At 36.6% G+C, this 22969-nt stretch overlaps 1 protein-coding gene across 1 annotated transcript in view; it reads right to left on the bottom strand.

The window, feature by feature from the left end:
* LOC131064199 (probable cytosolic oligopeptidase A) overlaps positions 1–22969 on the bottom strand; it is a 166964-nt gene that overhangs the window by 87713 nt on the left and 56282 nt on the right. Inside the window, exons 3-7 of the mRNA XM_057998254.2 lie at positions 16123–16246; positions 14531–14607; positions 9063–9206; positions 8490–8720; positions 8308–8398 (exon numbers count right to left, since the gene is read on the bottom strand). Coding sequence (XP_057854237.2) covers positions 8308–8398; positions 8490–8720; positions 9063–9206; positions 14531–14607; positions 16123–16246 — 667 coding nt within the window. The remainder of the gene's footprint in view (positions 1–8307; positions 8399–8489; positions 8721–9062; positions 9207–14530; positions 14608–16122; positions 16247–22969) is intronic.

The raw sequence follows: 22969 nt of genomic DNA, 5'->3' as shown, positions 1-22969 counted from the left end.
TTTTGCCTCCATATGCAATCTATGAACATCTACCTTCTCATACTCCTTTATATCTAATTCTAGACACTTTAACCCCATGACTTGTAAGGTGCAATAGATGAGAATATGCTATTGTAAGGCACAATAGATGAGAATATGCTCATGTAGCTCACTCTAAAATCTGATTTGCAAATGTGACAACCATATTCAACTAACCCCTAAATTTTTCTTTATGTCTTTCTCTATGGTTGTCACTAATTGGAGAAGGGTTTTTTTGACATTCAAGGGCCCTTAGCATAAAGTTCAAAAACATAAATGGATTTTGTGGTTGTCCACCTTCACCCATGGAACTCCCACACCCTAAGAAACCCCCAACTAAGACTGCAACTCTCACATTTTGATTTCCTTCTTCCATTTCATGTTTTCACTACTCTCATTTTTATTGTTCATGTTGTTTTGTGAAACAATAATGCAAGTACAAACTGAAAATAGAAAAATGAAACAAAGGTTATACATTTATTCCTTGAACTTTGAAAAAATAGCAAAAAAGAAAAAAAATGAAAGAATCACTTACCTCTCTACTTTCTTGCTACCTCACTCCTCACTATTCACTAACACTGATTTTTCTTGTTGCATGTTTAAAACATGCTCAAAATGAAATTTTTTTGCATAATAGTTTTGTTATCTAAAAATCAATTAGAATGAGATATGGAAGCCTTTTTGTTGGTGGTTTAGGTCTCAAAGTGGTGTGGGGGCCCACAAAAATAAATATAAATAGCCTTCTTTAAATTTTGAAATTTTTTTAATAAAAAAAAATGCTTGCATAGAGTAGGGACCCCTGATCCATCCTCCCATTTTGAGTACTTTTACTATTACGAAAAGTAATGACATAGAGAATTATTACCAAGATATTCAATTGATTACTATGCAACAAAGTCTCTTTAAATAGGAATTACAAACAATTTATCCATTAAGGATAAGATTGACAACTAAAAGAAGCAGATGACAACTAAAAGAATAAATTATGTTCTTAAAGTCTATCCTAACGACTAAATTGACCATTATTATTAAATATTACAATGTAATTTTAATTCCATTAATGGTCAATTTGTTAACTATATCAACATTTTCGCAGAATTTTACAAATCTATCACAACACTCAAAGGACTTAGTAAGAATGTTTGTAGTTTGGTCTTCAATTGGAACGTACTACAACATCACTAATCCATCTTCTACAAGCTAACATATTAAATGACAACGAAGCTCCACATGTTTTGCACACTCATGGAAGAATGGATTCTTAGCAAGCTTTAACACACCTTGATTGTCACAAAACAAAGGTGAAGGCCTTGCTTAAGACATTTGCATGTTTGAAAGCATCATCTGAAGCCAAACTACCTCACATTGCTTCTATTGAAGAAAGAGCCACTACATGCTGCTTCTTACCAGTCCATGTGATTTCACTTGTACCAATACTAAAAACATATCTAGAAGTGGAATTCAGTCATCAACACAACCAGCCCAATCTAAATTTGTGGATCTTTGATTGTGCTATATCAAATGCCAAGGTCAAGTGTCCCTTTCACATATTTCAGCACCCTCTTCATTGCAACCCAATGTTGTACCTTAGGTGTTGTCATGAATCTAGAAATGTAACTCATAGCATCTCTCAAATCAAGTCTAGTGGTCGTAATATAGATAAGGTTGCCCACTAGTTGCCTAAATGATGACTCATTAATCACCTTTGAGTCTATTTTGGCTGAAAGCTTCAGCCCTTTTCCGATAAGTGTAGATGAGATTTTGCAATTTGTCATTCTAAATTCGTCTAGCAAACTCTAGGCATATTTCCACTAAGAAATGAAAACACCACACCTATCTTCCAAACCTCTACACCTAGACAATAATGTACGAGACATGTCTATCATGTCAAAAACCTTACACAAATTATATTTCATTTGTTCAATCAAATGTGCCTCACTACTTGTAATGATAATATCAACCACATAAATGACTAGAAGGATGATGTCTTTGCCTACACTTTTGACATACAAATTGGGATCTAAATGACTTCTCTGAAACCCTTATGCATCCAAATACCTATCGATCTTTATGTATCATGCCCTTGGATCCCCCGCTCTAGGGCATATAGAACCTTCACCATTATGCATACTTGATACTCTTTTCCCGAAACCTAAAATACCCAAGGTCAAATCACACACTTCTTCCTCCAAGTCTCCATTGAGGAAGGCACTCTTCACATCCATTTGATGGACATTCCAACCAAACTATGTTTCCATAGTCAAATATAGCCAAATGGTGCTCATCTTTGTTGAAGCAAAGGTGTTCTCATAATTAATACCTTTTCTGTACAGGAATCATGTAGCCACCAAACGTGTTTTGTACTTGTCAAGTGTACCATCAGCTTTGCACTTGACTTTGAACACCCATTTCCAGCCAATGGCTTTCTTCCCTAGTAGAAGATCTGAAAGAACCCAAGTCTTGTTTTTCTTAAGACTCTAATGTTTGATTTGCATGGTGTTTTCCCATTCTGGTTTACCTTTTGCCTCTACAATATCTTGTGCCTCATAAACACACTAAATGTTAGCCATAAGAGAAAGGTTTAATTGTGTTCTACTTACTCTTGCCTCTAGATGATCTGCCCTCAATCATCTCCTCATACCAAACATCTTCAACAAGTTTTTCCCACCACTTTGGTCTCTTTGTAGAAACCACTCCATATAAATCAGTGTGGTCATCATGACTTGGGTTGCCTAATACTATATCATCTAGATGTTGATCCAGGTTCTGAAAAAAATCTTCTAGTACAAGTACTAGTACTTACTAGGGAGATTCCACATGTTCAAAATCACCAAAGTCTCCCATTCAAGTGAAGCTAATGGAAGTTGGACACCTAAATATCTAGCCTTCAAAGACTGATCTTCAGTATTCTAGATGTTAGAAGAGAGCTGAAAAGGCTCAGAAAGGCTCAGCTTCATCAATCAACATCCTCGTTGAATGTCAAGTGGTCAATGTCCATATCAATCAGCTTGTAGGCTTTATGATTGTCGATGTACCTTAAGAGCATCGACTTGTGACTCTTTGAGTCCAACTTGTTCCTTTTACATCTAGAATCCAGACATATGTTATAGAACTGAAAACCTTCATTGCCTCTGTCGGAGACCTATTGAGTAGATAAACAACAATGTAGACTGCCTATGTCCTAAAGTTCTTGGGAGCACTTTAGTTCTCCAACATGCACTGGGCCATCTCTATAATAGTACGATTCCTCCTCTCAACTACTCCATTTTGCTGAATATAGGGTGTTGTGAATATGGTACGGTTCCTCCTCTCAAAAATGGTTGCTTCCAAAAAAAAACTCGTAGTGGCCCTAAAAAGCAGAGAAAACCCTCAATTTTTGGTGTAAATCCTGTCGTGCGCACCAAATAACTCATTTGTGATTCCAAAAATGGTCAACAATGGCACGATTTGCTGAAAAGACTGGCACAAGACATTGCATAATATAAAAAATGTGATTTTTAACTCAAAAATGCTGTGATTTCTCCAATAAACTAGTGCAATTCTGAGAAAAACGAACCCACAATTTTAGCAGAAAAATCAAAAGACCAGTTACCAATTCTGCAAAAACCTCATCATTAACTTTAAGAAAACACCATGCAATTTATAGTGAAAGTGGCGCCACAATTTTCACCAGAAAAGACCCACGAATTTGTTTGTAAAAATTCACCAGAAGTTTGTTAACAAAATTTGCCAAAAACCTTTGTATGAAATTGTACAGCATCCTTTGATAAATTCTCTGCCACTAATACAAACATGCAATCACATTCAACACTCCCAAAGTTTCACAAATCCGAGCTCTAAAACCATATTACAAAAAGTAATGACAGAGAATGATTACCAAGATATTGAATTAATTACTAAGCAGCAAAAAAATAGTAATTACAAACGATTTATCCATAAAGGATAAGATTGAAAACTAGAAATAGCAGATGACAACTAAAAGAATAAAGAATATTCCAAAAGTCTATACTAACGACTTAATTGACCGTTGATAATTTGATACTATATATTATAATATTATTTTAAAATGTAGAGCAAAAAAATAAAAAATTAGGGACAGCAAAGGGACATCCCCAGGCCATCCCCACGTTCCCAAGACATCCCTCGAGACAATACACCTTTAAAAACCTAGGGGTTGCATCCCCGAGGGGCGAGGAACATAGCATTTAAAGTTTTAAACTATGAACCTAAATTGGCTATGAAATTACATCAAACAATAACAGCTATGACAAACTTCTACATTTGATACGTATCCAACTCCCAACACTCTTGTTATACATTCACAACATTAATTGTTTACAAGTTGTAGAAATAGTTGTTTGGGTACTGTTATCACAAAAGTTTGCACCCTTGCTAAGCTATTAACTCAGCAACTTTGTGAAACATGGAAACAACCCCGAAGTGTGGAACCTTGCGCAAGGGGTTGAATCTCCAGAGGAGGCCGGCTTCCTTATTCAATCAGGTGCAGGTGTTGAACCAACTCAACACTTCAAAACTAACTTCTAGGCCTATCCTAACAAATTGCAGAGGTAAAGGGAAGAGAGAAATGCTTGAAATAGGAGGTGATGCACCAAGAAGAGATTGTTCCTCTCCCCACTGAGATGACACAAAGAATTAACTGAAAACGCCCAAGAGATGCACAAAATTCAGTTGCATGAGTGACTCCAATGCATGTATGGAGGTTAGAATTCGCTAAGTGTCAAGAGGCGAGAAGGATTCCCACAAGTCACACTCAAAAAACAAGTTAACACAGCATATATGGAGAGAAAAGCCACGAGACATACACCTATAATGAAGGTAAGAAAACATACACAACATACATAGGTTGAAAGAAGGCAAGAGTGGTGATTTTCAATTAATTATAAGGCCAATGGCCAAACTTACAGTTGCATAAATGCAAGATAAATACAAGAGAAGTGGGAGAGCATGGAATAGCTGAAGCCAGCAAGGAGAGAACCCTTTACAATAAGATTAACAGCCTTTATATAGAAAAAATGGTTACAAGGGTGATCATGACCCCTGCATGTCAATGTGGAAGTGCAAGGAAGTGCATGCACTTGACTTGTACATGCAAGCAACCTAGCCATACCCACAAAGGGCAATCCTGAGAAGATGGATTGACTAACCTTCCAAAGTCAGACATGACATAACTCACCAAGCATGGCCCCGTATCTCCCTTGATAGAAATCCTACCAAAAACATTTAATGCACCCTTGTGGCTCCACAAAAGAAAGTGCACAAGTCACCAAAATTGTCGGAGCATTAAAAGCCTTGAGTGTTGATCATGCCATCTGAAAGTGTCGCCAGTCGAGAGGAAGTCCAAAGACTTCAGAAGCTCAGACTCCCGAAGTGAGGAAGACAAGGGAAGGAGCAAAGAACTTCGGAACCTTGGGGTTCTGAAGTTTCGGAGAACTTCAAAAGGCTAAGGAAATAACTTTGGAACCTCGAGGGTCCAAAGTTCCGGGATAAAGAGAGGAAGAGAACAAAAGGAACTTTAGAACCTCAGGGTTTCGGAGTTCCGAAAGGATTAAAGAGAGAAGGCAAAGGGGGGAAGGAACTTCGAAACCTCGGGGTTCCGGAGGTCCAGGGAACTGCGCAAAGGAACCTCGGAACCTCGCAGTTCCGGAGTTCCTGGAAAGGGGAGAAGAAAAGAAGGAACTTCGAAACCTCGGGGCTCCGAAGTTCCTCAAGGTTCCAGAGTTCCGGAGGAGGAGGAGGGAGAAAGGCTAAGGAGAGGAGGGGCTAAGCTAGGGAAGGAACTTCGGAACCTCGAGGTTCCAGAGTTCTGGAGTTCCGGAGAGACTGGAGAAAAGCTAAGGGAAGGAAGGGAATTTCGAAACCTCGGGGTTCCGAAGTTCCGAAGCAGGAAAGAAAGCGGCTAAGGCAAAGAACTTCGGAACCTCGGGGTTCCGGAGTTCCCGGGGAAGAGAAAAGAGGGCCTAGAAACTTTCGACAAGGCAACACTTCAAAACTAACTCCTCTGCTTTTATCCTTGATCAACTAGGGCAGCGCTGGTTCATGGAACATATCTCTGATCGGTTCTTACTGATGGACCAAGGGTGTCATAAAATGACAACAGGTACACACACTCAGCCATATTCTAGCCAAGTTCAATGTGAGTGCCTATTTACAGGAAAATGCCACCTCTAGACATCTCGGCATGACTAACTCAGAATCCTGATAAATAAATATGTTTAAGAGGCTTAGAAAATGTTTTAACCCATCTTCCACCTTGCATAATAAGGACATCTTGGCTTCTTTTGGAAGAAAATATGTGAAGAAGAATGGAAGGAGTGAGGCGCCACAGAGCTACTGCTGATCATTAGCATAGACTTGTTAAAAGTTTCTTGGTAGTGGAAGCAGTAAAGACGTAATACTATAATAAATATAATCAATAAAATTGATTCTTCTAGGATCCTTTAGAGATTTTTATAGCATGATATGGTTCAGTTTTATTTACTATAAATTCCTTTCCTAGTGTTTGATAAAATTTAGAATAAAAATAGAAAGCACAATAAATAGATGTGTTTAGCAGGCCTGCATTTATTTTGAAGGCTGTGTAACACTAGATACTTGGGCTTTGAAAAAGCAATTTAGACGGAGATGCAAATGGAAAATGAATTACTGGGTAATGATTGGGTTCTTCCTTTCTTAAAAGGCATAATACGTTACCTGCTTCTATGCCTTTATATTTATCATGCTGGTCAATTGGGTAAATGTATTTCTGTTGATGGCATCATGCACAGATGAAGTTTTGAGTTGATGTTTTTTGCTTATATGAACTGTAAAACTAATCAAGCAAAAAGAACACCAATCCCTAGGGGTTTCAAAAGACACCAAAGGAAGAATCTCATTATAAAATAGAAATGAATCACTTGAATGAATTGATTGAAAAAGTGGTAGGTATCACCTATATTCTATGTTACCAGGTTCGCCTGCTGCCAGGCTGGATCCAGGTTCAGTTCACACCAGATCCGGGTACCAGTCCAGTTCACCCATGGGAACCAACAGGTTCTTGAATTTGGCCAAAAAAATATTTTTACATATCGGCATGGGTCTAAGTTAAAATCGGAGTTAATATTAAATGATAATTGAGGGTTTTTCTTGTATCTTGCTACAATATCAGTTATAAACTTATATCATCTGGATATGTTATGGTTTCATAATTTATTGTTGTTATATATTTGCTAGTTGCATCTGCTGTCACATTATACCAACATTATTTATTTTTGAATTTGCTGCAACATCCATGATAATTTGATGTATGAGGGTTCCCATTATGATTTTTACTTTTTTTTGTACGGACAAACCAAAAATGAACCTAAACCCCAAAAAAAATTAGCTGAACCCACGAACCGGATGAACAAACCCAAACCAGGATCAGTACCAGAACCGTCAAATTAGCATATATTTGTACAACCTAAAAAGTTACAAAAGAGTAGTAGGTTCATTGAGGTTCTAAACCCAATACAGTTATAAGTGCAAATTACACATTTACATTTGCATGTTAAACCTGAAAGCTATACATGATCCAATGGTATTAAACAAGAATCAATAACTCAAAGGAACCCAGAAAAATAGCTTTTCCACTCTAACAAGCCAACCATAAAAAGACTACAACAACAACACAGTTAACAGTTTTACATTTGCATGTTAAACCTGAAACCTATACATGATCCAATGGTATTAAACAAGAATCGATAACTCAAAGGAACCCAGCAAAATAGCTTTTCCACTCTAACAAGCCAACCATAAAAAGACTACAACAACAACACAGTTAACAGTTTCTACTGAAAACCATAAGGAACAGGGAGCTATCAACTCACGTGATAAATTAATCAACAACATAGGACTGGTGGGTTGTGGAGTCCCATCAATAAGTGACCCTTTGTAAGATGTCCCTAATAATGTTCCTTTTCAATAAATAATTCTCTGATTTTAAGTGTTCTAGGGCCCTGTCCAGTGATAAGAGTATTGACAAGGCATCCTACAAAAGGAAAATTCTTACAACTATCAATATTGCTCAATGTTGGTGCCCATGACTTACTTCTAATTGCAAATATTTTCATGGGATGGATGATGACTATCAGTTTATATCTCTATATAATCTCTTTGCATCAACTCATCACACACTCTACACCCTCAAGTCATGCACTTCAAATTTCATAAATCTGGTAAATTCCTCCTTTCTATTTTGATAAATATTATGTTTAAGCCTTCTAATATTTTCTAATGCATATAACTTTATACCTTGTACAGCTGAATCCCATGAAGCACTGCGAAGCCTTTCTAAAAGTTCTTCTGCTTTCTCAACACTAGCCATTTTCATGGCCATGCTTACCTATGGATAACATAAGGCATTCAATCAAATACATACTAATAATCAAGATAGATTGAAAATGATCGAAAAAACCTAAAACCATCCAGATTACCTCTGCATAGTTCTTGTATCCAAGCAGTTTAGATTTCTCTGCTCGAAGTTTCAAGATCCTATCAATAACTGGTGTATTATCTAAATCTCCACTAGAAGCACGTGTAATAAAGGCACGATATAGCTCCTCACGGAGACCACGATTGCGTACATGCTGCATGACAGGCAGGTAGCTCGGAATGTCTAATGTAATAATCCATGGACCATCCTCCGCAGTTGCACCTTCTTGCCCCTGGACACCAAATTATGTCAGGACAATCTATTGCAAATATGAAATACAGAACTGGCAACATTTGTGTTGTTGGAGATTAGTTTGAATTTGTATAAAAACAAGATGGTTTAGGATCTTCTTGCATATGAGATAATAGAATCCACTGTAGACCACCTGATCAAAAGGCAGACGAAATGCATTTGAATTGCATCCAAAGAAGAAAAGAAAACTGGTTTTCCTCTCAAACAAATATCATAAGGGATATGCAAAACATCAATAAAGATAATGAAAAGGTATATCTTTCATGTCCTTGCAATACTGAAGTTAAACAAAAATCAAAAGGTAAACTGACCAATAAAATACCTTTGATTTTGCTGATTGAGCAGCCAGACCTAGAGCAGTAGGTGGCAATCCTTCAATATCCTTCTTGTCCGTTATTAGTTTTTCAAATCTTTTGGTTGCATCCAATACATTTTCACCAAATTTTAGTGAGAGTTTTTCTAACTCCTGCAAACGCAAATTAAAAGTGTAAATATCTGCATACATAAAAAGGAAAAACAGAATGTAAATGTGAAGAGAAAGAAATGTCAATCTATGATCAAGGTAAGTTGATCGAACTCTAAATTAGATGTTAACCGGAACCAAAATCCAAACTAGGGAAGGCAAACCCTATAAGGGTAAAGAGACTTCTGTGGTCAAAAACTTGTGCTTCTAATGGCGAGGGAGCAGAGAAGCAAGAACGTCAATGAGCAAAGAAGCAGAACTCAAAAGATGCAAACAAACAAAAAAGAAAGAGAGAGAAAAACAATCAATGCACACAAAGAAAAAGAGAACCACCTCGTTGGCTGAGGGAAGACTGCAAAAGGCAAAATGATGACACCCCAGTGGATGAATCAAATCCCTCTTGCTGATTGAGAAAACAAAACAGGATCAGATGCACTCCTAAAGGCAGAGTCACTCTACTTGAACCTGTTGATGTTTGTAGCTTCGGTCGGCATCCTTCAGGCAGCCAACTACACTTAAATATTTATATTAAGGGGGGCCGACTTTGTGAAAGTCCGCCACCCTTGGGAAAGAATATATTGTTTTTATTATTGAGGGCCGACCCTTTGAGAAAGGGTGCCTCACACATATATGTACAATATTTAATATTACAAGGGAGGATCGAATAAAATTAGTAGAGCAGTCTGCATACCAAGACAAGCAGGTCTTTACATAGGCACAGTGCTCAGGGGAGACAATAGCTGTATATCGTCTATGACTGGGAAGGCAACAGATCTGAGTCGTTGCTTGTGGTTAATCGAGCACACCACAAATCAACGGAACCAAGGGTGAGAACCAAAGGCAGCTGGAAGGAGTACAGAGTTTGAGCATGACAACATGTTCATGGAAGAAAATCTGGAGATGTTCAAATATAGGGCTTTTGATTGGCAAATTCAAAGATCTGTAGCTGGCTATGGGAACAGTTGAGGAATGGACAAGGCAAAATTGGTATGACAACTATCCATTGGAATTTAGATTCTTCTGAAAAGAATTTTTTATTTTGATTGGTCCAGCTGAAGTTTCCAAATCAATAATAGATGGTGGACAATGGTTGATTCTTTTGCAACTACTTTTGAAGGTGCTACCACGTGGTTGCTCAACACAAAAGTAGTTGCAAAAGAATCAATATGGCTTCAAAGCTTGTTGAAAGAGTACTTGTATCTGTCCCACTATATTATATGATAACCAAAACTATTTACTCTTACCAAAGAACTCTTGTTTAAAGATTTAGAAATAAAACATATTAAAGTTCATGGGTACTACATTCAAGAGTACTGATTATCAAGTGGCAGTTCTACAGTGATAGAACTTGGCTGGAATCCGCACAATCACAAAAACAATCCTCTATGCAGTGCCTCTATTACAAATCTTAGCCTCACAAAGTTGCCATTGTGGGGAAGTGTTTATAACAATGACACCTCCTAGAGGCTAACACTGTATGTAAGACCTTAGGCACTTGTAAAACCTACGGGCGTTGTCTAAGACCATAGGGCAAAAGTAAGACCAAATGGGTTTTTTGCATGCTTTATATTACAAGCACTTTGTATCTCCTCCTTTGCATTCCTTCTTCCATTTGTTAAAGCATTGTATATAAGACCAATGGGCATTATTATTGTAACAAGAACCTAGGAAACTGGTTTGAAGAGACCCAAGCTCCAATAAAAACTTTATAAGACCTTTATAAGATCTTCATCTTCGCAAATCTTTGTATCCTCATGGCATGCTTGTCAAAAAAATTCCTATTTTATTGAGGAGCTTCATCTTTTCTTCTAAAAGAAATTGATAGCATGAACACCTTATAAACATTAAGGACATTAGAGCATAATGTTTATTTCGGGATTACATTTGATGTAAGTACTCATAAATAACATTTCTTAATTTAAAATTTTATCCCTATAATATTAAAAAAGGGGTAATTTATGAAGTTTATCTTTATATATAAATTAATTATTTATTTATTAAATGTATGATCAAAAGGTTATATGATGAAAGGTTGTGACCTATTCACCAACCTTTTAGATTGCTTTAAATAGACAATCATAAAACATATCGCACATTGTGTAGATTCATGTCGGGCATTATGAAAAGAAGAGGAGGAAGCAAATAGTCTAATATCAAGGTTATTCTCATGTCTGTATTTATACTAACTTATTATAAGTTTACTTGATGAATAATGTTCCTGTTGGGTTTTTTGTGATATTTTTAACATAGTTTTGTGTATTTTTTATGAGATTCCTTTGTGTTTTCTAAACTTCAACCAGCTAAAACTATTTGTAATGCTAACACAAACAAAAATTAATGGAAAACCCCTTGAAACTCCCTAGTGAACAATAAACTCTTCTTGGGGTTCTTCCTTAAGTTGCCGGTCCCGGATCAGATTCGGATTCTAGTTCGAGATTCGGGTTCGCAAATTCGTTCAATTTTTTTGGGGGGTGGGTTTGGGTTCGCTTTGGGTTCGTATGTACAAAAACATATAAAATTAAAAAATTAAAAATATATACATATATGCAGCAGAAAATAAATTCATAATACACCACTGTCATGTGTCAACTATGCTAATAAACTAATAGTAACGTAACATAGCAAAATACAACACCATATATATTAATGTTTTAGTCCAAATGTCAAATAACATAGCAAAATGCCAAAATACACCACCATGTCAATGTTTCAGTTCAAAAAGAATAATGTCAACATTAACAATCAGCCATCACTGATCAAATAACAAATATCATCAAAAGTCATCAAAAATATCATCATCCTCCTCCTGTGGCAAATTAGAAGCACAAACAGTGCCACTGGCAGTGGTACTAGCAATCTCAGCCAATAAAAATTAAAGATTAAAAATTAAAAATAAAAAAACGTGTTTAGTGCCTAAATTCGGCCCGGTTTCTGCTGCTGAATTCGAAATTCGCTGCAAATTCCCCAAGATTCTCCCCAGGTCCTTCTCAGCGAACCCACAGGGCAAATTCAGGACCCTGGAAGAATTTGCAGCGAATTTGTAAAGGACCAATAATCCTGCAGAATCAAACCAGGACCCTGAGAAATTCTGGAAGAATCTGGCAACTTCGGTTCTTCCCATAGTGTGTTGGTTAAGTGGTGGTGGTGTTTTTGTGGCCACCATGGTTCAACCCCTGCTGCGCCATTGTGATTGCAGGCTTGTGCCTTCACTGATCCATGGTGTTTGCGGGTTTGAACCTGAGCTTTGATAAATGGGAATGAGGTCCCCCATTTGTGACCTCACTGGTTCATAGATCTAGGTCAAAAGCGTTTCACGTGGGGACGGAGGGTGTGTTGTGCTGGCATCATTGATCACGTTAAAAAATTTACCTAGCGAACAATAACATTTAGGTTAGATGTCAATCATAATCAACATGACAGAATTTTAAAACCTTGCCAAAAATATTTTATTCTATGTAAAAAAATATACAATGTTGTATGCTGAACTGATTTATTTAACTTCAGAATTACAAACAAATGTACTCATCAACAAGCACCACACAAAGTTTGTATAACTGCGAGAGTGCCCCCAACTTATTTAGACGCTCGGGTGCTGTTACAGAACTGCACATTTTCCATTTTCCAATTAATACTCAGTACTGTCCCAAGTGTGAAGGAACAGCAGCAGGTTCCAGAAGGGTCGGATTACTAGTTATAGGAGGCCTGATATGTTGGATCAAACCCAGTTGAAGTGATCTAGACCTGCAATCTTATGTGTCAAACTTGCAAGTGCAATTCCCAACAAATATAATGATATATATTCACTCTATTCGCTCTATTGGTGCAATTGTGATGAACAGCTGCAAAGTATTGAAAGCATGTAAAATGGAGGTTGAAATCACTAATGAAGGGCCTGTAGATATATTGCAGCAGTGATGGAACTGGCCTTGTGCCTCCACCCAGCTAAGTGAGACATCTGGAGATGAATTAGGGCTGGAGGTCTGACAATGTTGTCAATATCTTAAATTTCCACCTTCAGATGTGGCGCTGATTCCTAGGAGCAATTTGCTATCCTTAAGTTGTTTTTCACCCACAACTTGAATAATTAGGGCAGCACTGTAGGTTTGCACCTAAGCTTTGTTAATTGGAGATGAGGTCCCCCATTTGTGACCTCACCGATTCCATCGCTCCAAGTCAAAAGTCGTGCCAGCGTCACTGGTCACGTTATAATGTTTACCCAACAAAAATAAAAATAAAACACCTTTCATTTTAATTATAATATTACTATTAAGTTGCCCCTAAAATTAGAAAATACTGGGCCCAACTTTAATAATATTGTTAATCATTTTGATCTGAAAAAGGGGACATGACATTTTTTACCCAAAAGGCTTCCCCCCACATACATGTGGTGTAATGTGTTTACTCTATGCTTTCTCCAATTTTATTTCAGTTATTTTTAATTATATGTAATCATTATTAGTTGCCTGAGATCCTAATCTAAACACCACCTAGAAAGGGAAGTGGCTGAGCTTGGCTGGTTCTATTACTAAAATAAAGTCAAGTTGACAGTCTCTACCAACTGACATGTTCTCACCGATAAGGAATCTTAAGGTTCTAAGAAAATTTACCAGAATTATGAAAAAAAATTCTGTGGTGAGACACATCCCAGAAAAATACTCAATTCATCAAAAAGTCAAAAGCAATAAATGATGAGAATTTTACTGTTGTCACTTTTGTTACACAATATACACTGCCATGCACAAACGATGACTAGGAATGATGAATATTAAAATGGAATAGATCATTTAAAGGTAAAAGTTTAGGAAGCTGAGATATCAACCTACTTAGGTTTAAAGTTTATACCATGTAAGAAAAGAATGGTGAAAGAAAAACATTGCATTTCTGTAGAATTCCAATCAGAGCATTCACGAAGGCACCCAGACATTTTGTTTCAGTGAAAAAATATAAACAGAAACAACAAATTCATAAAGTTGAGAATTGAGACAAGTTCTAATGAATGAGGCATGTGCTGGCCCAAGCTACAGAGCATGCACCAAAATAGGAGATGGATTTATGAATATTAATAGTGGACACGCTGTGAATACAAAAAGCATTTCACTCAACATAAAAAGAGAATCAATGAACAAAAATTCTCAGTGGTGCAATCCCAGAGTTCCTCCACCGAAAAAAAAAATTCAATTAAAATAAATATTTTAAATACACTTAATTCATTTTTTCTAACGCTTGTCCCTAGGTTAATGCAACCATTTGCAAGCAAGCTACTTTGAAATACAGAAAATTCCACCCTAACAAAAGATACATTGTATCTTTCTTTGGAAAGAGCCCACCTGTTGAACTTCATTAAATTGTGTCTTAGCATCTCCTTCTAGAGCAACACCATTAAGTATGGCTTCCTTAATCTCAACTGCACCTCAGAAGAATATTGAGTGAGTATAAAAAATCAATGCTTAAACCCTAATACAAGTAAAATTAGAAAAAATACTCCAAAAACCTGAAACTTAAAGCATTAGAAATACAACCCCAAAAGAGGCAAACATAGCACATGAAAAGTGTAAGGACCAACAATATGGAAGAGGCAAGAAAATTTAGTTCTGACATGATTAATATTTGCCAAATCTAAGTTATCAAGAGTAAATACAATGTAGAAAAAGACATGAAAGGTATGCACTTTGTTTTATTCTTTTCATTTATAAAGGGTTTGTTCTCTCTTGTCAACATTTTGTTTTCATGCTAAATTCTTTCCTAAGAATCGAAAATCCAATTCAATTGGTGTTCTTCAGTTGTTATATCAGAAACATCACTGTGATACTTCCAGCTTCCAAGAATTCACTTTTTCTTTCCTCTCTTTTGCTTAGAAGATTGTTGAGTTCACATTTTGAGGAGCAGATCTAGGACTATACAAATTATTTTGTGAGATAGAACAAATAAAGCAATTATTTGGTCCCAAACCAGTTAAATTCAGTTGCAATATATCAAGTATTCCTAATGTAATTATTCAAATAGGCATGTGAATCCAGTCTTATTCAATATGTGCCATAATATACCGAATCAACCAGAAAATACTTGTTTTCACTTTTCAGAAAAGAAATACACAGGGAGGGACATCAAAATCCTAAAGGTAAATGTCACAGAAACATAGCAATTTGGCTTATGAGGTTTGCTCTTTAATATCGAAAAAAAATAGAGAGTCTAAAATATTTTCACCAAATGGTTCCTTGAACTAATCTGAGTTTCATGGCAAAGGCAAAGACCTCGCAGACTTGATAACAGAGGTACATAATGATCAATTGGGAAGCAAAATGGATAACAATGCAATTCTATATCACTAGATTCTCTACCATATAAAATGGGATCTTGAATTAACCTTTTCATATACTGATATTTATATCATGAGAACTCATTTATTACTCAAGTTTAGATTTTTCATTAAAAGTTCAGTACTTTGAGAGGAAGTACACGACTCGTCAATCAGGTATAACTTTTGGATCCAAATAAATTGTAATTATTGACTATTTTGGATTTTCATAGCCAGGCACAATATCATGTATCTGGATACCACTGTGTTTAAATCATTTTCTTTTCTTGCATTATCCTTCATATTCCTATTTCTTTTTCTCTGAATCTTCATATTATAGGTTGCCAAATCCTCTATATGTAATCTTGGCCTTTCTCTTTCTCTGTTAAAGATATAGAGTTTTCTTTTTCTGAATTCAGATTGTGTCAGCAGTTCCTCAAGCCAAGTCCAAATCTTATTGCAAGAGATATGTATAATCACACATCAACAATCTCCTGCCTTAGAATATAAGAAAAAACACAATGTTTCTATTTACAAGAAAAAATTATGTTACTGTTAGCTGCAAATGTAAAAGAGATGCATGGGGGAAATTGATCGAAGTGGAAGATTCGGTTCAGATATTACCTTCTACAATTCGCTTCTGTGCTTCACTCAGAGTTTCCCAATTAGGACCCTCCTTCAGACCTTTAAATGCATTATAGATAGGTTTACTCTGTCCCAATCTCAGTTGAAAAGCTACTTTTTCAGGCTGCATATAAGAAGAATAAGTATGAGACTCTACATCCAATCAAAACGTGAATATCCATGACAGAAAGAACATATTACAAAATAAGCATCTAATGAATATAATGACTCTCCTATTGAGTTTTTTTTTCCTTCTTTTTTTGGAGAGGAGAGAGGGAAGCAAATGAAGAAGAAACAAAATGCAAGCTTTAATGGCAATCAGAGTTTATGGCACCCATTGCTCGAAACAAATAAAGAAAATGTTAATTGAACCTCATAACATAAGAATCAAAATAAACCCTCCAGAAAGATTGAACCAAAACACTCATCAGATTTTAGAAACTGCAAATGTCAAACTTCAAAAAAAGTCCCAAACCAGATAAAAATCTAATCCCTTGATGAAATGACACTCAGAGGAGAACATAGGTTTTCTCACCAAAATTCATGCGTATAAGTATGCTATCCAAAAGTCAATCCTGGATCTGTTGACACTTAACAGAGTATCCATGTGAGTCAAAAATGAAATCAAGAGGATCAAAAAACCTTATAATAACCTTAAGCAAAGAAATTTGGGAGATGAGCAAGGGGCATAGGTGGCACAAACAGGTGCTGTAGGAAGTAGAACATGCAAGGGCATTAGGGCTTTCTCGAGCTACAGTCTTGACTTTCTGGCGGGTTCTGACACCATATCTCTGTGCTGGCACCTGATGTTCAGAGGTGGGAATCACATAGGGTGTGAGGTTTTGTGCCGATTTTGCTTGTCTTTTCCTTGAGATATCTGCAAGCTGCTCAGGTTTTGCCTGGTTTTTTCAACTCCTTGCTGCACCTTTCTGGGTTTTTATTCTCCATTTTGTGACTTTATTTTAAGCTGTTTCTGAGGCTTTCACTGTGAAGGCATGGGGTTCTGCCTCCCCTGGGATGGAGATCAAGGTTCTTCAAAACAAAACCCCTGTGAAATTGTCAAAGCCATGAATGAATCTCGGTGTAGGAAATTAGATGTTAGATCCCTAGAAAAAAGACTAAATTCCAAAGGTGAAATTTGATGAGAATTATCTTATGCAGGATTATGATGATCTTGAGGAATATGGATTAGTCTACAGGTTCTTTAATATCTGGCCCTCACAAAAACGGGCATCCAAACTTGAATTATAAACAAATGGAGCTTGAAAATATCTTAAGAGCCTGGTAAATGTTTTTCAGTAAAAGGGATTTTTCTTTGTGCTTTTGTTCGGCAAGAGACCATGAAAATGTTTTGAGAAGGGGCTGTGGTTTACAGCACGAAGTGGTTTGTTCATGAAATATTGGGATGCCAATTTTGACCCAAAAGAATAGATACCTCATTCAATTCCTATCTGGGTTAAATTGCCATTCTTCCCTATCCAGTTTTGGAGAGAAGAATATTTCAAAGTGATTGGGGACAGACTCAATAAATTTGTGAAAGTTGCTGAGATGATTTCTCAATGAAGGCTTACAAAATTTGCTCGAATATATGTGGAAATTGCTGTTACAAGGTTTCTTCTAGAGTGCAATGAAGTTGAGGTTCATGATCAAAATTGGAAACAAAATAACTATACACAAATACAATTTTAATGTTTACATCATCATGAATATGGGCACATTTTCCATAACTGTCCAAAAGCTCGAGCAGGGAACAAAGGAAATCCTAAATGTGGTGAGAATAATGAATTTGTTACCATTGAAAATAACAGTCAAAACAGCGTAAATAGGAAGGAGGTTGAAGGTGTATTGTCCATTCATGATAAATTTGTTGCTTTGAAAATGAAATATTGAAGGAAAAACATCTAATCCTAGTGGAAAGGCTGGTGAACGAAATCCAAAAGCATTCTCTAATGAGGAAGAAAATCTTGAGGCAGTGAAGGAAACTCAAGAAACTAATATTTTTAATAAAGGGGGAGCTTTTCGGGAAGTGAAGAGTGGAATAGAGCTGTGTGTGAGAGTTGAAAATTTTGTTTCAGAAAGTGAGGATGATGAGCGATTGAAGCTATTTGTGAAATTGTCCAGGGGAAAATCAGGGAAGGCAGAATAAGAAGGCTCCATTTCACAACCTTATAAAATGATTTTTTTTCTTGGGATATAAGGGGCTTGGGTTCAGCCTCCGCTAAAAGAACTCTTCAAAGTAAAAAAAATATCTGTAGCCTGACATTGTGTCTCTTCAAGAAGCTAAACTTTTAGAGGAATCATGTTAAAATTGAAAAGGGTTATAGAAAAATAATTAAGTTGAGATTGACTGTGTTGGTTCTAGGAGTCAATCTAAGCAAATCAACACAAGCTAAGGCAGCAGGAAATAGAAGTTCACCATGACAGTCAAAGAAAATTCATAGATTTAAATTTCTTTGGAATGTCAAACTTCCAAAATGATGTTTCACTTAGGATAGCTCCTGTAATGGGTTGGAAAATTGAGTTGTTGGTGGTGAATTCAAATCATTCTAAAATTAGAGGGAAAAGTGAGAGAGCTACATCTGTGGATTAAAATTTTCAATATACATGTTATAATTTTTTTGGAAGAAAGAGATCTGCTTGACATAATTCCCAAAGATGTCATTTTTACCTGGTCAAATAGAAGGAAAGAAAACTCTCTGATTATAGAGATTAGATAGATCTTGTTGTTGAGACTTTGATGGGTTTCAAATTTCAATAATGAGGCTGAATCCTTCATCTTACCAAAGATTAGACCTGAGATAGATTTCTTGTTGTTCAGTCTTTGTTGGGTTTCAAATTTCAATAATGAGGCTGAATCCTTCATCTTACCAAAGATTAGATCTAATCATGCTCCTAAATTCCTCAAACTTCAAGGTTTTGAACCTCCCAGATACACGCCATTTAAATGTAATCCTTGCCTGTTGGTGCATTAGAATTTTGAGGCAAATGTGAAAAAGCGGTGGAATGAATTCAACGTTGAAGGGTTTGTGACAACAGATCCCATGCAGTGTTGAAATATAACATAACTAAGATTCACACAGGAGCGTCATGAATTATGAGAGCACGCTGAAAAAAGAAATATGCAAGAAACTAGAAGTCATAAATACTTTGGCTCAAAATGATTTAGAAACTTATTTCAGCAGAGCCAAAAAAAAATGACATGCTTTTAAGTTGGAGAAGAGTCAAGAAGAAAATTGCTTATTGCGTCTTAGATCCAGATTTCTTTGGGTTAAGCATGGTGATGCTAATTCCAATTTCTTACATAAAACAGAAGTGGTACATTAGATGAGAATTTATGTTATAAAAATAGAAGGTAAGAAAGATATTAATGAGGATAACTCTACAAGAGCGGCTGCAAAGGATTATTTTCAGCAAAGTTCCCAGACTCGGACTCGGCTCGGACGCGGCAAGGCCGACTCGACTCGTGACTCGGCTATGACTCGGCAATGACTCGGCAAAATAAAAAAACCCTTGAAATTAAGAGATTTTTAACAATTTAAAACTTGTTTCATGCACCCATTATTGAATATAGCCCAATTATAATGTGTGCTAGCTTGTTATGCCATGAAAGGCATGTTGGTAGAGTATCTACTTGTTTGGGGCTTCTGTTTAGTATTTTCTTTGGCCAAATTGAAATTTTGGGAGCACCAACATGAGACATCATGAATATCTTCACTTGGAAACTATAAGGAGTGCTTGTGTATGGTAGCATTAAATAGTGTGCTTGTTGAACTTAGGTTTTACCTTGGGACTATAGTTGACCTTGGTCTTTCTTAGACCTCTTAGTTTTTAGGATATATATATGTTGGATGGAAGGGGAAATTGTGAGGCCAGAAGGGTTTGAAAATATGCTCCTCATAGACATGTCCCTTGCCAAAAATAACTTCTGCCCCATGGGGGGATTTTTTGGGATGTGGGAACAGGTAGGAAATGTCCCCAACTCACCCCCTTTTTTCAAAATTTTAAGAAACATCCCTGTTGTGAGGTACTCACACATCGCCCCATTGCAAATGAAGACCCCCACTTTTTGCATTCTAGGGTTAGCTCTTTTAGTTTTATTGTTGGTCGTTTTAGTGTCTTAGCCTTTGCATTGAAGGGATTGAGTTTCTCAAAGGTCATCAAATCAGGTGGATCTCCTCAAGGTGGAGTGAAGGAGGTTAGGTCAGTTGAGTGATTAGGGGTTATTTAGATCATTCCTAGGGTTTTTGTGTACTATCTGGTCACGCTTCAAGTTGCTAAATCAAACCTTGGTTGAATGCATAGTGTCCTCCTAGGTCCCGTCCCTTACATCAAGGTTAGAGTGAACTCGCCTTAAAAGTCTGGAATGTCATCCTGATCCTGAAATGGCCTGAAATTTGACCAAGTCTGGAAATTTGAAGGATCCTCCAAAAACTAGATTTTGCATTATAACTCATGGAGGTCCGAAACTACTCTCAAACATCCTGACAATATATATGGAATATAACTTAAAGTATAAGTGACATTTCCTTATGTCTTTTCTCACTTAAATGTTATATTCCATATATGAATCCTGACAGAGAGACTTAACTTGTCAAACAAGTCAAAACATTGACCTGTCGTGGCCGAGTCTTGGAGTTTGGACTCGGCGAGTTTTGCCATAACTCAAAACTCGCCGAGTCCGAGTCCCGAGTCAGCAAAACTCGCCGAGCTTGGCTCGACTCGCCAACTCGGCGAACTCGCCTGACTCGCGGCGAGTTTGGGAACTCTGATTTTCAGACTCTTCTTTATAAGCATAGTTAGCAAATTTGGACTTGGAGAATACTCAGCAAGCCAAAAAACTGACTCAGCGAATACGGATCAGAAACTTGACAAAACTTGGCACCTTAAATAAAAATTAAATTTATGCAAAATATAGCTACAAAATGTATCAAATTTTATGCAAAATATGCTTAACCAAAAAAAAACAGTTTTTGCAGTGTCTATCCAACATTTTTCCCTCAATTTTGACATGTTGCTGAGTTAAATGGAAAAACTCACCCATTTTTTGGCGAGTCTTCGTGAGCACATGCCAAAAACTCAGTGAGTTTATCAAAAAACTTGGACAAATAACTCAGCGAGTAAACACTGATAAACCATGCAGGTGGGAAAATATTGTGAGCATTAACCAAGTACTCATCAAGTATGTAAACTATTGTTTACAAGGGTGATTGTGCAGGAGTTGTCTCAAAATCAAAATGAGTTAACTAAGCACATCCCGCCTCTTGTTTCTAATGAAATGAATGAGTAGTTGGTAAAGGGAATAACAATGGAAGACCTTAAACTGTCATTTTTGCCTTTCAGCTTGACAAGTCACCTAGTCTAGATAGTTTCCAGGCCAACCCTTTTTGTAGAGCATGGAATATTATCTCGAATAATCTCCTTTAAATGGTGAAAGAATTTAGAATATCACGTAAGTATTACCATCTACCGACTCTATTTCTCTTGCTTTAATCCCTGAAGATGATAATGCTTGCAGATTTGACAGGTCCAGGCCCATATCTCTTTGTAATTTTTTCTTATAAAATCATTGCAAAGATTATGGCTATGAGATTGCAGTCTTGGCTTCCTGTCATTACTTTTTAGTTTTTAGAGAAAAAAGGAGGGATTATCAAACACAAACAAATTCTTGTTGAAGTGATAAATGTTCGAGAAGCTATCCATTCTGCATTGATTGCTAGAAGATGAATGATGCTGGTTAAGAGTGATTTTGATACTGCTTATGATCATCTTCACAGAAAATCTCTTTTAATGGTTCTATTCAAAAATGGGTTTTTGTGAGCAATGGGTTAACTGGAAGGCTGCATAAGCTTCAACTCCTTTTCCATTTTGGTCAATGGTGGAAATTGTGGATTTTTTTATGGCCACAAAACGAATTAAACAAGGTTGTACTCTTCTCCAGCCTATTAAAGTAATATTGTAATATTTAGCTTATAAAGGTCATTTCAGTCGTTTAGTTAGTTTTTAGTAACTTTCTATTTTGTAAGTTAGAATTTAGAATCTTTCTATTCTATCTTTAGTTCTCAATCGTTTCCATTATCTTTTGTAATTGCTTATATAAGGAGTATTTATCTCCTTTGTTAATACAACAATCAATTATTATTCAATGGTATTACGCTAGGTTACCGGTACATCTAGGTTTTCCCCCAAATCCAGGTAGGATTCGACTCAGATTCGGATTCGAACTGGAATCCCTATGGAATCAAATAGGGTTCCTCCATTTCGTCACTGTAACGTATCCGCCTTTTGACCCACGCATCCCAACGAATCTGATGTCGACGTGGTGTATTGCTGGCATTATTTCGACAAATCCATGTCACACGACTTTCAAGAGGTTTTTCCTTTGACTTTCGCGGAAGGCAAATGGGTCATTTAAACCCTAAAACGAAAAGAGAAAAGGATGTAGAAAAGAGCTCTTGACACCTTGACTAGCACGACGCAGTAAGAAAAGGGCATGACGTAGGAAGAAAAGGGCACGAGCACAAAGAACCTTCGACGCAGGTAGGCAGGCGACGACGCAAGCAGGAGGGCAACAGCAAGCAGGCAGGAGGACAACGGCAAGCAGGCAGGAAGACGACAAGAGCTAGGGGACGGCAACAGCAGGCAGACAGGAATGCAAATTTTTATTTTGTTTCAAAATTCTCTATAGTTTTAGATTTTTTTTTATCAGTTCGTTTAAAAAGAAACAAAATATAAATTTATTAATTAATGATTTATATTTTAATTTATATAAATAATAAATGATAAATATTTAAATTCAATTTAATGTGAAAAGAAAATTATTCATAATCTTTAAGTAAAAATATATATT

The sequence above is a fragment of the Cryptomeria japonica genome, chromosome 6 (genome assembly GCF_030272615.1).
Source record: "Cryptomeria japonica chromosome 6, Sugi_1.0, whole genome shotgun sequence".
NCBI lineage: Eukaryota > Viridiplantae > Streptophyta > Pinopsida > Cupressales > Cupressaceae > Cryptomeria > Cryptomeria japonica.
The sequence above is the reverse complement of the archived record's forward strand: the minus strand, read 5'-3'. Positions and strand labels throughout refer to the sequence as shown.